This window comes from Oryctolagus cuniculus, chromosome 17, assembly GCF_051225735.1.
Source record: "Oryctolagus cuniculus isolate XC-2025 breed Fujian yellow rabbit chromosome 17, ASM5122573v1, whole genome shotgun sequence".
In the NCBI taxonomy this organism is placed as follows: Eukaryota; Metazoa; Chordata; class Mammalia; order Lagomorpha; family Leporidae; genus Oryctolagus; species Oryctolagus cuniculus.
The window spans coordinates 66,757,791-66,775,475 of NC_142883.1; the positions used below are offsets into that span (position 1 = coordinate 66,757,791).

At 44.4% G+C, this 17,685-nt stretch overlaps 1 protein-coding gene, 1 long non-coding RNA gene and 1 other non-coding gene across 3 annotated transcripts in view; all 3 read right to left on the reverse strand.

Annotated features, from left to right (window-relative positions):
* Positions 1-17,685, reverse strand: part of LOC100347036 (uncharacterized) — an 876,288-nt gene that overhangs the window by 529,633 nt on the left and 328,970 nt on the right. The gene's annotated exons all lie outside the window — the stretch shown is intronic.
* Positions 846-10,938, reverse strand: LOC149121330 (uncharacterized). The gene is made up of 4 exons (XR_016223719.1): positions 10,886-10,938; positions 7,303-7,374; positions 1,535-1,606; positions 846-921 (listed from the first exon to the last, which is right to left on the reverse strand). It is a non-coding gene; the product is annotated as an uncharacterized LOC149121330 (long non-coding RNA).
* LOC149121331 (uncharacterized) lies at positions 12,603-17,663 on the reverse strand. Its single transcript, XM_089318003.1, has 2 exons — positions 13,530-17,663; positions 12,603-13,220 (listed from the first exon to the last, which is right to left on the reverse strand). The coding sequence occupies exons 1-2, from the start codon at positions 16,911-16,913 to the stop codon at positions 12,603-12,605; spliced, it is 4,002 nt and encodes a 1,333-aa protein (XP_089174129.1). The 5' UTR covers positions 16,914-17,663.

Genomic DNA, 17,685 nt, shown 5'->3' on the forward strand with positions numbered 1-17,685 from the left:
TTTTCTCCCTGTGTTGTCTACAGAAAACTGTACTGGAACTCAGCCCCTTAGGAGGGAATCTAATGGAATGATATATGTTGAGGCCATTTTTACTGATGCTACCAAAACCACTTGGTGTTGGGGCTCCAGGAACCAGCTCCCCAGTGTATGGATATAGGAAAAACAGACTCTCAGTGTTCTTCCCCAAGATCTGCAGGCACTGTTGGTCCATCCTCCACACATCCTAAAACCTTCCCTCATAACCAGAATGGTTATGAGTGGGATTCTGAACTACAGAACAGGTGGATAGTCTTTCAACATCAGGTTTAGTGGAGAATCTGTATCTTGAATCTAAAATTCCCTTGGGCCATTGAACATCACAGAATTGTTGAGTTGAAAGTGAATAAAACTCACTTTCTGTTGCAGTTTAGTCAGGACAAAATATGTGGGATTAGGCTAGAGCAGTGTATTTTCTTATTTTTTTAACACTACAGTTTAACATATATGCCACTTCTTCCTATTTCAAAAGTTATTAGTATCCACAGATAATTTATAAATTGAGAGCTAAATACATTTTGGAAAAAGCTTATGATCTGGGTGGGTGATGGGGAGAGATGTGCCCTTTGGCTGGGTCCCAGGAATTATTTTTGCATTAGGATTTAAAAGCAGGTAACCCTGAGAAAGCACCAGAACCTTTTTCTCCCAGAGTACTTTGTGTTAGATTTTTGGAAAAAAAAATGGAAATGAAGACCTTCTTTGCAGAGTTTATATACAGGGCTTAATACGCAGATAAGCATAACTATATACAATTTTTATACACAAATTGTTTTTAAATATGTATTCATCATCTATTGCACTTACACATTGTGCAAAAACTGCATTCCATGCCATGCCTGAAATGTCCCAAAGCTCAGTTCTGTCAGTAAATTGCAACCAAGATTTCTACAAAAAAAGACACGAGTGAAAGAGAATGAAGAAGAAAAAAGAAATATTTTCAGAATACTCTTCTTTCAGGAGTGATTCTAATTTTTATAGATGAAACAATACTTCCACATTTTATCTACACACTAAAGAATTTACTGGTACTGGAAGATTTGGTTTCTGAATTATACTTGCACATTTACATTAAATTTCATCATATTATTTTCATATTACATGACATACTTGTACTGTGTGATCTTTACTTCTCTGGAACAGAGTTTCACAACTTGAATGCTATTGACATTTTGGACTCGATAATGCTTTTCTTGTGGAGGTTTGTCCTGTACATAGTAAGTGGCTTAGCAGCAGGCTGGGCTTAGCTCACGCAGTGTCAGCAGCACGTGCAGGGCTGCAAGCTGTTACCTGAATGCAAAATCATGTTGGCTGAGAAGCCCTGCTCTGTGGGATTCACTCTGACCTTTGTACCTGATAGTATTTTTGCTAGAGAGGAAAAGGACCTGTTACAGAATTTTAGCAACCTTCTACTACAAATGTAAAGTAGAATCTTAACCCTATTTCAAGGTGAACAGTGAAGATTTATTAAAATTCCAAATGTGATGAAATTGTAACTTACATAGACTGCAAAAAAGGGAGTGACTCAAATGCACGTCTTTCGATAAACTCTATTTTATTGCAGGATAAATCTCTAGGAAAAGGAAAACATTGCCTTGGTTAGCTATTACCTATATAGTCAGTGGGGATAATAAAATTTGCATTTGATAATGTTGGATATGCAGTTTTTACCTAAACTGTAAAGCTTTGGACTTGTATTTGACCCTCTGGAGATACTACCCCTTCTTACAACCTGTCCTAATAGTCTCACTGTTAGAACCTTCATCAATGACATACACAACTATAAATCTTGATAGATTGTGGTGGTAAACTTTCCTGAGTGCAGAATTGATTAGATGAACTTTCATAGTCTTCATCCATTTGAAACAAGGAGCAAAGCTGTCATCTCCATTTTTAATGTCTAATATTCCAAAGAATACTCACATTTTCACATCTTTCCTGGTTTAGTCCTAGTTTTCTAACTTCATTCAATACCAGAAAAAAAGATGCCCTTTTGAATCATTTGAAATGAAATTGGTTCTCTAATTAATTCATTATTTTGAACTGATTCAGAATTACACTTACTGTCATACTAAAGGAAATTTATTTGTTGCTTGTTGCTTGATAGTCCATGAAAGCCATGATAGAACCGTCAGAAAACAGCACGACACTGGATTCCCACTCGAAAACACTCTTGGTGGTAGAGGACTCTTTTACGTCCACTTATTACAATTTGACCCTCACTTTTCACCTGCAGCTCATCTGTTGGTGGCTCCATCTCTAGAATCTCCTTCTCTCACCTGTCCCACCCACAGTCACCAGTGGGACTTGCCCTAAGTGACTCTCCAAGGCCAACATCACTAGGTGCTTACAGAAGAGGCAGATTCTCAGCCCTGTTCTAGACCGACTCAGGCAGTTACTGTGGGGGTAGTGTTCAGAGCCCCAGGTAACTGTGGTGCAAGCTCAAGTCTGTTTTAGAGCACTGCTGTGACAGCATGGTTCCCCGTGGTGACTCTTGCTCAGCATTCAAAGGCCTGGAAGACCTGGCTTCACCCTCCAGCTTTCCCTGCATCTCTGTGCCTCAGAAGCTTCCATGTTTTCCCTTTCTCCCACGATATTCTCTCCAAGACGTCTGATGATGCCCACTGCCCCCTTGGAAGTCCTGTTCAACTGGCATTGCTCCCTGGTTCCATCGTCCCTGACCCAGCCCAAAGTCTTCTCCCTCGTCTGGACTCTATATCCATTTCTTTTGATATCGTTACTTGTGCCTTCCATTTCCCCAGAGCATAAACTTCTTGAAAGCATGGATTTGGCCTTGCTCATCTACATTGCCCACTATGTTTAAAACTGACTCATGGAAATGACTCAGGTGTTTATTAAATGAAGGAATGGTTGAGTAGGTAGAAGAAGGAAAAGTGAATTTTTAAAAAGCAGTGTGGTTTTATTCCCTGGTCCCTCTGCAGCACTCTGTCAGCTACATAGTGCTTCTTGGGTATTGGTTTGAGCTTGTGTATTTGTTTCCCCTGCAAGATTGTGAGCTCTTGGGAAGGTGGGATCCTGTCTTACTCATTTATGTGTCTCCAGTACTAGGCAAAGTGTTTGGCTTTCTCTTTCAGCTTTAAACAATTGATTGGCATTTTGAAAATGAAGTGAATACATATGCTAGCATAAACTAATTAGGCTACAAAGGATTTTCCAGCAGAAACAATGAAGGGCCTATTCTACCAGCAGTAGTCTCATTTGTTTTTCTCCAAACCATGTTTGCAAGGTTCCGGAGCCCAGATGGGAAAGGTGCTCAAGAGGAACCATGCAGATGTGGTTGTCCCCGTATGGCCTAGAAGTTCTGATCATCATTCAAAGGAGTGTTGTGAGTATCACATGCTGCTATGTTCCTTAAGCCTTGTACTTTTGAGACAAGAATCTATTTGCTGAAGAGGCCCAGTAATTAGCCTAATAAGGATTAATGATGTGCACTTCCCAATATTATGTAGCCATTGTTTTAATTATCTATTTCCAACATGGGTATAATAGTACCTTAATTGAAATAAGAGAGGGAAGAGATGTATAATTTGGGGCATGCTCGGGCTGACTTGCCCCAATTGGTAGAGTTGGAAACATACCAGGGGATTCCAATTCAATCCCATCAAGGTGGCATGTGCCAATGCCATCTCACTATTCCAAGTGATCAATTTCAGTTCACAATTGATCATAATGAAAGGACTAAGAGTCAAAGGGATCACATAAACAAGTCAAGTGCCTGCTAATATTAACTGATGGAATAAATAAAGGGGAGAGTGATCCAACATGGGAAGCAAGATACACAGCAGACTCATAGAATGGCGGATGTCCTAAACAGCACTCTGGCCTCAGAATCAGCCCTAAAGGCATTTGGATCTGGCTGAAAAGCCCATGAGAGTATTTCAGGCATGGAAAGCCAAGACACTCTGGCAAAAAGATCTCTGTGAGTGAGATCCCAGTGGAAAGAACAGGTCTTCAAAGAGGGAGGTGCCTTTCTCTGAAGGGAGGAGAGAACCTCCACTTTGACTATGACCATGTCTAAACAACATAAGAGTCGGAGAACTCAAGGGGCTTCCATAGCCTTGGAAACTCATGACTGGTGCATAGGGAGATTACTGATGCCATAAACAGGAGTGTCAATTGGTAAAGTCAACAACAGGAGTCACTGTGCACTTACTCCTCATGTAGGATCTCTGTCCTTAACGTGCTGTACACTGAGGCTTAATGCTATAACGAGTACTCAAACAGTATATTTCACTTTGTGTTTCTATGGGGGTGCAAACGATTGAAATCTTTACTTAATGTACACTAAACTGATCTTCTGTAAAAAAAAAAAAAAAAAAAGAAAGAAATTATCAATTCCCAACTTGACTCTCACTGGGATTAAACATGACAATAGGTCTGATCTGATTTCATCATCATTTAAAAAAAATCATCTATTATTTTTCACTTTATGTTTCTGTGTGGGAGCAAACTGTTGAAATCCTTACTTAAGGTATACTAAGCTGATCTTCTGTATATTAAGAGAATCGAAAATGAATCTTGATGTGAATGGAAGGGGAGAGGGAGTGGGAAAGGGGAGGGTTGTGGGTGGGAGGGACGGTATGGGGGGGGAAGCCATTGTAACACATGAGTCGTACTTTGGAAATTTATATTCATTAAATAAAAGATTTAAAAAAAAAAAAAGCAGTGTGGTTTTATTATTCCCTGGTCCCTCTGCAGCACTCTGTCAGCTACATAGTGCTTGTTGGGTATTGGTTTGAGCTTGTGTATTTGTTTCCCCTGCAAGATTGTGAGCTCTTGGGAAGGTGGGATCCTGTCTTACTCATTTATGTGTCTCCAGTACTAGGTAAAGTGTTTGGCTTTCTCTTTCAGCTTTAAACAATTGATTGGCATTTTGAAAATGAAGTGAATACATATGCTAGCATAAACTAATTAGGCTACAAAGGATTTTCCAGCAGAAACAATGAAGGGCCTATTCTACCAGCAGTAGTCTCATTTGTTTTTCTCCAAACCATGTTTGCAAGGTTCCGGAGCCCAGATGGGAAAGGTGCTCAAGAGGAACCATGCAGATGTGGTTGTCCCCGTATGGCCTAGAAGTTCTGATCATCATTCAAAGGAGTGTTGTGAGTATCACATGCTGCTATGTTCCTTAAGCCTTGTACTTTTGAGACAAGAATCTATTTGCTGAAGAGGCCCAGTAATTAGCCTAATAAGGATTAATGATGTGCACTTCCCAATATTATGTAGCCATTGTTTTAATTATCTATTTCCAACATGGGTATAATAGTACCTTAATTGAAATAAGAGAGGGAAGAGATGTATAATTTGGGGCATGCTCGGGCTGACTTGCCCCAATTGGTAGAGTTGGAAACATACCAGGGGATTCCAATTCAATCCCATCAAGGTGGCATGTGCCAATGCCATCTCACTATTCCAAGTGATCAATTTCAGTTCATAATTGATCATAATGAAAGGACTAAGAGTCAAAGGGAGCACATAAACAAGTCTAGTATCTGCTAACACTAACCGATAGAATAAATAAAGGGGAGAGTGATCCAACATGGGAAGTGAGATACTCAGCAGACTCATAGAATGGCGGATGTCCTAAATAGCACTCTGGCCTCAGAATCAGCCCTAAAGGCACTCGGATCTGGCTGAAAAGCCCATGAGAGTATTTCAGGCATGGAGAGCCAAGACACTCTGGCAAAAAGATCTCTGTGAGTGAGATCCCAGTGGAAAGAACAGGTCTTCAAAGAGGGAGGTGCCTTTCTCTGAAGGGAGGAGAGAACCTCTACTTTGACTATGACCGTGTCTAAACAAGATAAGAGTCGGAGAACTCAAGGGGCTTCCATAGCCTTGGAAACTCATGACTGGTGCATAGGGAGATTACTGATGCCATAAACAGGAGTGTCAATTTGTAAAGTCAACAACAGGAGTCACTGTGCACTTACTCCTCATGTAGGATCTCTGTCCTTAATGTGCTGTACACTGAGGCTTAATGCTATAACGAGTACTCAAACAGTATATTTCACTTTGTGTTTCTATGGGGGTGCAAACGATTGAAATCTTTACTTAATGTACACTAAACTGATCTTCTGTAAAAAAAAAAAAAAAGAAATTATCAATTCCCAACTTGACTCTCACTGGGATTAAACATGACAATAGGTCTGATCTGATTTCATCATCATTTAAAAAAATCATCTATTATTTTTCACTTTATGTTTCTGTGTGGGAGCAAACTGTTGAAATCCTTACTTAAGGTATACTAAGCTGATCTTCTGTATATTAAGAGAATCGAAAATGAATCTTGATGTGAATGGAAGGGGAGAGGGAGTGGGAAAGGGGAGGGTTGTGGGTGGGAGGGACGGTATGGGGGGGAAGCCATTTTAACCCATGAGTCGTACTTTGGAAATTTATATTCATTAAATAAAAGATAAAAAAAAAGAAATCATTAAAAGGTTAACTTATTCAAGATTAGATCATCTAACAACTTTCAGTTGACAGCATTCAAATTAATGTTGTTGGTTTATGTTTTCTTCCCTTTGTTGTATTAAACCAACTTGTTCAAACCTTGTTTGTAAAGGCCAGATGATAAATGTTTGAGACTTGGTGGGCCACATATTGTCTCTGTTGCATTTTCTTGTTTCTTTGTTTCTCTATACAGTCCTTTATAAATATAAAACTCATTCTTAACTTAGGACCTGTATGAAGACAGACCTTGGATCCAATTTCATCCATTGCTTGTAAATTAAATACAAATATAATCCGTGGCTCACTAGGCTAATCCTCTGCCTTGCGGCGCCGGCACACCGGGTTCTAGTCCCGGCCTGGGCGCTGGATTCTGTCCTGGTTGCCCCTCTTCCAGGCCAGCTCTCTGCTGTGGCCCAGGAGTGCAGTGGAGGATGGCCCAGGTACTTGAGCCCTGCACCCCATGGGAAACCAGGAGAAGCACCTGGCTCCTGCCATCGGATCACTGCAGTGCGCCGGCTGCAGCACGCTGGCCGCGGCGGCCATTGGAGGGTGAAACAATGGCAAAGGAAGACCTTTCTCTCTTTCTCTCTCTCTCTCTCTCACTCTCTCACTGTCCATTCTGCCTGTCAAAAAAAAAAAAAACCACAAAGCACATAATAGGTATTCCATGTTAGAGATATGAGACCCTACAGTGTAGACTTCCAGAAGAAACCTTAGAGATTATCCAGCTGGGACCCATATTTGTTTCCTAGATAATGTAACTAAAATCTCATAAATAAGTATGATTAACTGACTTACAAGTGTTGGAGGGATAGCAGGCCTTCAAATGAGTCCTTATGTAATTCAGTCAAGTCATTTTCACTGAGGATTCTGGAAAATGAAAGAGGTACTTCTGAATCAAAATGACAACTAACTGCAGCTGTTTGCTTCATAGGACTAAGTCTGTATGTAGAGGAAACTTTGGTAATGGTGCTGTTTAAATACCCAGATTCTAATTTACTTCTAGGGTGGCAATGTCTGCTGTATTTTAATTTAAACCATTTTTCCCACTCTCCCTTTTTTGTCCATCTCTATACACCTATCCGTCCTTCCCACCAAATCATAAATGTAATGTCTGCTTTGTAGGTCACAATGTCCCTGTTAGAACCTAACACTGGGAGGCACCAAGATTGGCAGAACTGCCATTTCCTTCTGTTTTTTCCCCAAGCCCTACTACCGAAGCCCCATGTTTGAGGTATGCCGGGGCTACAAGTTAAGGTTGACCAGGGAGGCAGTAATGATGGCTGAGTATTTAAATCCCTGCCATCTATGTAGGAGAACAAGACTGAGTTTGAGGTTCCTGAGTTTGACTGACCCAGTCTCACCACTACAGGCATCTGGGGAGTGAACAGTGTATGATAGCATGCTGCCTTTGCCTCTCAAATAAGAAAAATTAAATTTTCTTCCCCTTCCCTTTATCCCTTAGCCTTTCCAACTCCCGTCTTCACTCTTCAGAGGAAACTAGTGTTATTTACTTTTGTGTCAGATGACTCTGATTTTTCCTTTTTCCAAAGATTTATTTATTTATTTGAAAGTCAGAGTTACACACAGAGAGAAGGAGAGGGGAGAAGGTAGAGGGGAGAGGAAGGTCTTCCATCCGCTGGTTCCCTCCCCAATTGGCCACAACGGCTGGAGCTGTGCTAATGAGGAGCCAGGAGCTTCCTCCAGGTCTTCCCATGTGGGTGCATGGGCCCAAGGACTTGGGCCATCTTCCACTGCTTTCCCAGGCCATAGCAAAGAGCTGGATCGGAAGTGGAGCAGCTGAGACTCGAACCGGCACCCATATGGGATGCTGGCACTGTGGGTGGTGGCTTTACCTGCTATGCCACAGTGCCAGCCCTGACTTTGATTTTTCTTACAAGTTTGGGACATCTTTAAACGAAGCATAACCAAAATAAATACAAACTGTGTGTATTGTATTTAAGAAACATCATAAATTAAAAGTCACAACTGCCTGATTCTAGCATTTTCCCATCAGAAATGAGATAGTAGGCTAAGGGGAAACTTTTATCTTTTTTTAAAAAGATTTTATTTATTTGTTTCAGAGTTATAATTACAGATGGAGAGAAGGAGAGACAGAAAGGTCTTCTATCCACTGGTTCACTCCCCAAATGGCTGCAATGGCTGTAGCTGGGCCAATTGGAAGCCAGGAGCCAGGATCCATGAGCCTCTTTGGGGTCTCCTACATGGATGCACAGACCTAAGTGCTTGGGCCATCCTCTACTGCATTCTCAGGCCATAGCAGAGAGTTGGATTTAAAGTGGAGCAGCTGGGACTAGAACTGGTGCCCGTACAGGATACCGGCGCCGCAAGTAGCAGCTTAGCCCACTGCACTACTGCAGCACTGCACAGGCCCTGGGAAAATTTATCTTAAAGTGATCATAACCCTTCTCCTTTGTCTGTTATATGTCTTGTTTTTATTCATAAATAATTTATGATGTCTCTACAAGTTGTCCCAGTGATATAACACGCAAACTGTCGTGAAAAATGTCAATTAATTCCTTTTTTTTATTATGTTACACTCAGCACTTCAAAATTTCTAGTTCACTGGCCTAGGTGACATGATAGATTTTTATTTTTAGTGAATTACTTTGAATGTTAAGTATTTTCCCCCAAAATTGGGAGTCTAAACTGATTCCTTTCAAAAATCAGTAAGGAAAAGATAATTCAACAAATGGACAGTGGACAAAACCTCAACGACACATAGATGTTCAATAAGTATATAAAGACATTTAAATTTATGAGTAATCAGAGAAATCCATATTCAGCTGGGAACCCTTTTATTTGCCAGTCACATTAGCAAAAAGACAAAGAGCATCCCGAGGTGAAAAGGTGAAGGGAAGAGTCAGTGTTGGGGCATAGCAGGCTAAGCCGTCACTTGAGAAGCGTAAATTCCATATTGGAGAGCCTGGTTAAAGTCTTGGGCCCTCTGCTTCTGAGCCAGATGCCTGCTAGTGCACCTAGGAGGCAGCAGATGTTGGCCCAAGTGCTTGATTCCTCGGCATCCCTGTGGGAGACCCAGAATCAAGTATTAGATCTTAGCTTTGGCCTGGCCCAGTCATGGCTGTTTTGGGCATTTGGGGAATAAAGCAGTGGATGGAAGATTCTGTCTTTCTCTCACTCTCTCATTTGCTCTCGCTCTATCTCCCCCTCCCCCCACTCCCATAGTTCAAGTAAACAAATACATCTTTTTAAAAAGGATGAAGGGAAATGAATGTTCTTATATTCTGTTAGCTGGAGTGTAAGTATGTGTGCACAGCTTTTCTGAAGGCAATTAAAATTTCCTATTTCCGTAGTCTTCATCCATTTTCATTCTTTTTTTTGAGATTTATTTATTTATTTGAAAGTCAAGTTACACACAGAGAGAAGGAGAGGCAGAGAGAGAGAGAGAGAGAGAGAGGCAGAGAGAGAGAGAGGGGTCTTCAATCCACTGGCTCACTCCCCAGTTGGCCACAATGGCCGGAGCTGTGCTGATCTGAAGCCAGGAGCCAGGAGCTTCTTCAAGGTCTCCCACATGGGTGCAGGGGCCCAAGCACTTGGGTCATCTTCCACTGCTTTCCCAGGCCATATCAGAGATCTGGATCAGAAGTGGAGCAGCCAGGACTCAAACCAGCACCCATATGGGATGCTGGCATGGCCGGCGGAGGCTTTTCCGCTATGTCACAGTGCTAGCTGCCCCATTTTCTTTCTAGACTTCTATTTTGCAAAATGCTTGTCCATGTTCACAAGTGTGCACAAGGATTTTCCTTGCCGCAATACATAAGTGGACATAATTGAAAATCCATCAATAGAGGGATTATTAAGTAAACTGTGAAATGGCCATCCATACTATAGAATATCATGCAGGAGTTAAATGAATAGGGTAACTGACTGAGTACTAGGAGGGAAAGAAATCCAGGAGAAACCATGAAGTGAAAGAACCAAGTTGCAGGATGTTACTATTTAGGTTAAAAAAAGAAAGAAACCACACAACACAGCTATTATGCTCTATGTAAATATGTTTGTAGGTAATTTTTTGGAAGGATATATGCCAAACTCAGAGCAGCAATTATTACCTCATAGGTAGGGAGTTAGGACATAATGAAGGTCTTCACTATCCCTATCACTTTTTATCTACTAAGAATGTAATGGTATTACTGATAAAATGCAAATAAATAGAAGTAGTTTCTTATTTCAAATTCTGTGCCTTGTTAAAACAACCATAGAATTATAATCAACAGATGTTGATTGTGACATGGAGAGGGAATACTTTTTCTGACATACTGACCTCAAAATAGTAGAACAAGAAAGCTCTTACAATGCAGTTAGTTTTGTGTATTCATGTTTGGGAGTGTGTACTCACAGTGTCTCAGCCCAGCGGTATGCTTTCCATACATTTTCATCAATGAAAGAAATCCAGTTTCCTTGGAAATTTCTGTAAAGGAACACAGTTCACATCCTTGAATGGGTTGGAAAAGAATGAACAGAACGAGGAAAAAAATCATGGCACCCTCATGGGGGAGTATTGAAATACAGAAATATTATCAGCTTTCTAATAAATACCAGTGCTTTTATGTTCCGTAGCTCTCTGCTTCCCAGTTTGCTCACTCAATAAATAATGAGGGGCCACTGACATAAACAATGAAGCATCCTCTCAGAAGCTTAACTTCATCTCTGTCCAGTCTCTTTGACAGTAAAGACAGTCAATCACTTTGAATATTAAGTATTTTCACCAAAATAACTCAGGTGTCTACACTGACTTCTACAAATCAGTGAGAAAAGGATAAATTATTCAAGAAAAAATGGGCAAAATGTATTGTCACCAATAAGAATAATGAAAACCTATGCAGGTAATACCAGTGCTTTGGCCAAGCGCCCTCTGCTGAAATCTTTCCAAGTACTGAATGGATACAGACAATTTAAAATCAGAGGGACTAAGGTGCTGATGTGGAAAGCCTTTTGGAATACAGCATAGGGTAAAAGTGCCGATCACTGAGCCAGGAGCCAAGCATTACCTCCATAGGAAAAAAAGTGAGAGGAGGTTGGAAGGAAAGACACACAGCCTGAGTTACAGGTGATAGAGTGAGGACCAGGGGATGATGAGGGTGTGTGGGGGTTCATTCTTTCACATTTTATCCTACATTCTATGCACTTTTTAAAAAGGGGGAAGGTACTCATAATCGATACTTGTTTACAAGAAGCTGTTAAATGACTTATATTTAGCTTCAACTTTGAATTGCTGTGAGTGCTTACCTTTAACTCTGTCCTCACTCCTCAGCAACAATGAACATGTGTGTTTTAGGTACACATTTTCCTGGAAGCAGGAGCAGCAATAAAACAGATACCTGTATGCTCACCTTCCTGGTGGATATGTCCTCTCGGGTTACTTTATGCTCATCAATAAAAAGTGCCTAACACTGAACACATCTCCCACTAACGGGCTCTTCTTTCTGACTGCTGTGCTTCTGCCTTATAGACCACCACCATTCTCGCTGTCATCCAGGGAAAGACTGTGGAGTCACGCATTTTTATTTTCTGTTACAATCCATTGCACCATTCTTTAAGCCAGCTTTACAGATGAGGATATTGAATCCAAGCTAAATAACTTGTCCAAAGTCACAAAGCTAATCCCTGGGAGACCTGTGTTCAAAGCCAGGCAACCTGGCTCCAGAATCTATCCTTAAACCTGTTGTATCATCTCTAATAAGTCGGGATGAGGGCTGTGTTTAAGAATGGGAGTAAAGCAATGAGGTAATAGTATGGTGAATGTCAATGAATAAAGAATCAGGAAAAGGAGTAAGGGCAATCACATGAGACTGTAGAAGGGACACAAGTCTAAGAAGAGAAGGAGGATAAGAAAGCTCACAAGCAAAGTGGCCACTTGGGGGTGAACCAATGGAAAAAGGAAGACCTTTCTCTCTGTCTCTCTCTCTCTCACTGTCTAATTCTGCCTGTCCAGAAAAAAAAAACACACACACACAGAGTCAACATAAGGTGGGGACTTGAGGAGGGCTCAGAAGATCTTGGGGAAAAGCTGCTGAGACAGGCAGGCTGTAGGGAACCATGAGGAAGGGAGATTCTTACAATATGCTGAAGGTGCCGTTGTAGCTGTTGGGCTCTGGTACAGGAACTTTGTGAAGCTTCTGCACTGGGCTGAGGCCAGTGCATGAAAGTGTCTCATCTTTGCAGGTGCAGAGCTCACAGACATTTATGGTGGCAGCCGCATTCAGGGGTTGATCTGTGACTTCAGTTAGGGTTGAGTGCTGAGTCTGAACCTGGCCTGGATGTAGATCTGTAGTCTTCTTCAGGGATGGAGAATGGCCAGCTTTTGCAGTGGGTACCAGAGTTATGGTTAGCTCCATCTTGGAAGGCTGAGCTATGACACTGGGTGATGTTGGGTGCTGAGCTTGATGCTGACCTGCTGTTGGAACTGTCATCTCATTGTCCCCTGGGGACTGAGTTACGAGCTCCTTTAGTGGCTCTGTAGACTGAATTAGGGTCATTTGCATGGTAGTAGAAGGTGTAGCCTCTGTAGTACGTTGTGGAGTTTGGGTAATTTCCAGGTCCAGAGGCTTGACTGTGACTTGAGGCAGGTTTGTATACTGAGTCTGAATCTGGACTGGAGGTGAAAATGTCACCTCAGGGTACATTGGATAAGGAGGAGGAGATATAGACTTGAAGGCTGTAGAATGTTCATCCTGTGTAGTGGGTACCTGAGTTATGGTTGACTCTAACTTCGAAGGTTCAGCTGTGCCACTGGGTGACATTGGATGCGGAGTTTGATCTTGACTTGGTTTTGGAACTACCATCTCATAATAAACTGGAGGCTGATAGACCACTTCATTATGTGGCCCTGGAGGCTGCCCTGAAGTCTCCTGCATGGTTGGGAGTGGTTCACCCTCCACAATGGATTCTGGAGTTAGGGTAAGTTCTACATCAAAAGGTTGAACTGTGACTTCTGTCAGGGTTGGATGCTGAGCCTGAACCTGGTCTGGTTGTGAAAGTACCTCCTCATGGAGCACGGGAGGTACTTTAGTCTTCTTCAGGGCTGTAGAATGTTCAGCCTTCCTGGTACGCTTTGCATTTATGGTAAGCACTGTGTCCAAAGGCTGAACTGTGATGTGAGGCAATGTTGGATATTGAGCTTGATTATGACCCAGTGTTGGAACTGTCACCTCTTGATGTATTGGAGATTGGGTTACACCCTCCGTGGGAGGTTGACTGGAGGTCTCCTGCATGTCTGTAGAGGGTTCAGTCACCACACTGCTGGTTTCTGGAGTTATGGTGAGTCCCAGGTCCAGATGTTGAGTTGTGACTGGAGTCAGGTTTGGAGATGGAGCTGTAGTCTTGCTCAGGTCTGTAGGATGCTCAGCCTCTGTAGTAGGTTCTGTAGTAATGGTAAGTGCCAGGTCTAAAGGTTGATTTGTGACACTGGGTGATAGTGGAGGTTGATTTTGACCCTCATGATGCACTGGTGGCTGAGCTACAGATTCTTTAGGTGGAGTCTCCTGCACATCTGTGGCAAGTTCAGCCTCTGTAATGGGCTGTGGAGTTATTGTAAGTGCCAGATCAAAAGGTTGAAATGTGATGCGGGGTGATTTTGGAAACTGAGCTTGATCCTGAGCTGGTGTTGGAACTGTCATCCCCTGATATCCTGGGGGTTGAGTTATACCCCCCTTAGATGGCCCTGGAAGCTGAACTGGGGCTTCCTGCATGATTGGAGAAAGTCCGCCTTCCATTCCAGGTTGTGTAGTTATGGTGAGTTCCACATCCAAAGGTTGACCTGTGACTTTGGTCAGGTTTGGTTGCTGAGTTTGAAGCTCCTGCTGGGTTGCAGACGATTGAGTGTTAGGGAAGTCTTGTGCCTCGGCTGGGGCTATATTTTGCACTGGATCTTGTTTTGCCTCCTTGAGGGGCTCTAGAGGCTCAGCTCGAGAAAGTTCCATCTTTTCAGGCAGTGCCGGAGGCTTGGCAAGAGGAGGCCCAAGCTGGGTTGGAGAAAATTCAACTTGCTTGGTGGGAACTGTAGGTTGGGCAGGTCCTTCCTGCTGACTCCAGTAAGGATAAACTTCTGGAGTGGGCTTTAGGGTTCTGGTAAGGTCAATATCCACATGTTTTGGTTTGGTTTTAGACAACCTTAAATGCTGAGTTCTGAGTATTTCTTCTGGAATATGAGGTGAAAATGTCATATTCATTGGAATAGCATCACTCATCTCTGGGAAGATATCTGAAGGCTGGTTTGTGTTTCCCTGTTGGAGTGGTAATTGGTAAGCACTCACGGGGCGCTCTAGAGGTGGAACGGAAATCCCCTGCTGGCTTGGTGAAGGTTCCTTCAGTTCTTCAGGCTGAGCTGGGACCCCTGGAAGTGGGGAGTGCTCATCCTCTTCCAGGGGCTTTGGCTGCTGAGCTGTGTCTGCCTCCTGGTCTTTCAAAGGCTCAGGCTCCGTAGGGAACACTGAGGCGTGGGCTTGGGCTTCCTGATGGATTGGAGAAGGTCCAGCCTCCACGGGGGTCTGTAAAATTTCAGCTGTTTCCTCCTGCTGGGTCGTAGAGGGTTTCTCATCCTGCATAACTTCTGGAGATTGAATTGGCAGTGGTTCGACCTCTTCAAGAGGCGTTGGAGGCAGAGCTGCGACTGAGGCCTGCGTTGTTGTGACCTCGTGGCTGACTGGAAATGTTTCCACTTCTGCTTCAGGTTTTGGTGTTAGGGTCAGCTGCAGGTCTGGAGGTTTAGTAGTCACATTGGGCAAGTCGTACTGCTGAACTTGATGGTGACCGGGAGGTAAAATGGTCACTGTGTGATGACTTGGAGGCTGGGCTGGGACTTCTGTCTTCTTTCCAGAAGATTCAACCTCCTCAGAAGACTCAGAGGGCCGCCTTGGTTGCTCCTGCTCACTGATATAAGGTTCGGTCTCCATAGGAGGGACTGGAGTCAGAGCTATGGCCTCCAGCTGGCCTGGAGGAGCTTGAGTCTCCACCAGGGCCTCCGCGTACTGAGCAATCTGCTGCTGTTCTCTGAGAGAAGGCTCTGTCTCCACGGGAGGGCCTGGAGGAGGCTGGGTCTCCACCAGAGCCTCCGCATACTGAGCTATCTGCTCCTGTTCATGGGGAGAAGGTTCTGCCTCCACGGAAGGGCGTGCAGTGTGAGCTCTGGGTGCCTGCTGGAATGGGGAAGGTTCCGTCTCTGCAGAAGGGACCGGAGTCGGCTCTGGGGGTTCCTGCTGGGCTGGAGAAGCTTCTGTCTCCAGGGAAGGGCCCAGAGTTTGATATGGGGTCTCCTGCTGGGCTGGAGAGGGTTTGTTCTCTACAGAAGACTCAACATACTGAGTGGGCTGCTCCTGATCACTAATATAGGGTTCTGTCTCCACAGAAGGGCCCGGAGTCTGAGCAGAGCCCTCCTGCTGCACTGGAGAAGAGTCCCGCTCCATGGTGGGCTCCGGAGTTATGGTCAGCGCCACATCTGCAGGCTTGATGGTAACATTGGGCAGGTTATAACGGTGAACTTGATTCTGATCTGGAGACCAGTCCGTCCCCTTCTGAATCTGTGGAGTCTGAGCTATGATAGTCTCTTCAGGAGATTCTAGCGCTTGAGCTCGGGGATCTTGCTGTACTGGAGATTTGACTTCCACAGGGAGTGCCGAAGGCTTCTCCGGGTCTTCCAGTTGGCTTCTAGAAGGTTTGATCTCTGGAGACTCAGAAGGCTGAGCAGGCTGCTCCTGATTGCTGGAGGAATATTCAGTGTTCACAGGCAGGCCGGAAGGCTGAGCTGGGGCCCCCTGCTGGGCTACAGATGGGCTGACTTCCTCAGCATACTCTGAGGGCTGAGCTGTGGCATCATTTTGGGTAGAGAAAGGTCCAGTCTCCTCAGGGAGATCTGAGGTCTGAGCTAGACCCTCTTGAGTCCAAGATTCCACCCTCCCAGGGAATTCTGGTATCTGCTCTGGGGCCTCTTGTTGGGCTGAGGGGAGTCCCACTCCCTCAGGATGCCCCAGAGGCTGAGCTGGAGCCTGCTCCGTGCTTGGAGTAGACTGAACTTCCTCACCTGCCCCTGAGGCTTCTGTCAGCTCCGTGTCTGCAGGTTTCAGTGTGACGCTGGGGAAGTTTGCTTGGAGAGCTACAATCTGAGGTGAGGATGGAGTGTTAAGACTGTGATACACTGATGCCTGACCTACTACTTCTGCAGTAGCAAATGGATTCTGAGCGGGGGCCTCCTGCTGCAATGGAGATGCTTCTTCCTCGGGCTGCTGCAGGTCTGCACCTGGGCCCTCTTGCTGGGGTGAAGAAGGTTCATCTGGTTCAACGGCCTGTGGAGGCGGAACTTGTTCTTCTTGCTGTGCGGAGGAGGATTGGATGGGCTCCTGAGTCTCTGGATTTTTAGTCTGGCCTTCCATCAGGAATTGAGATGGTTCAGCCTGCTCAGAGGGCTGTGCAGGTTCTCCTGGGTTCTCCTGGGATTCCGTAGGAAAACCACCAGGATAGACCCCATAGTCAGCCGGCAACACTTGATTTTGACCCTGAAGCTTGGCCGCTTTGTCTGGAGTTCCAACACCAACCTTAGGAAGCCGTCGACGCCGAGCTAGATCTTTCTTGGGGGTCGGGGTGAAACAATCAACTTGTTTCCTTGTGAATCCTGACTGTCTAGAGGCAGAACGAATGCTTCCAATGACTGGTGAATCTTTCCTTCCAGTCGAGGAGGCAGAGCCAGGGGCTGAACCTGATCCCCGTCTAGCACGGGAATGGCCTCTGGTAGCCTCTGTTGTCGAGTCAGCCTATTGAAATACTGCTTTGGAACAGCAAGCTGTTCTGACTCTGGGGGCACCCCTTGAGCTGAATCCATGTCCAGAAAAGGAAGCAAACTCACAGTGGACTCTCGAGGCGAGGCCAGCATCTGGGAGAGAGCAGAAGACCCCAGGTAATCAAAGCCGCCGGGGTCTGCCGGGGGTGTGAGTGCGTCAGGCGATTCAGGTGGGAAGTTCGGGGAGTGGGAAGACCAGGGCTCAGAGAGCCAAGGGAGGCTGGAGGTCAGCTGGACCAGGTCCTGGGCCCACTCCAGAGGCTGAGTCGCCTGGACTGGCAGCCACAAAGGCTGCCAGTTGAAGAGGAGCCATGGGACCCACAAGCACAAAGGGGTCATTGATGGGGTTTTCAAGATACAGTGACTCA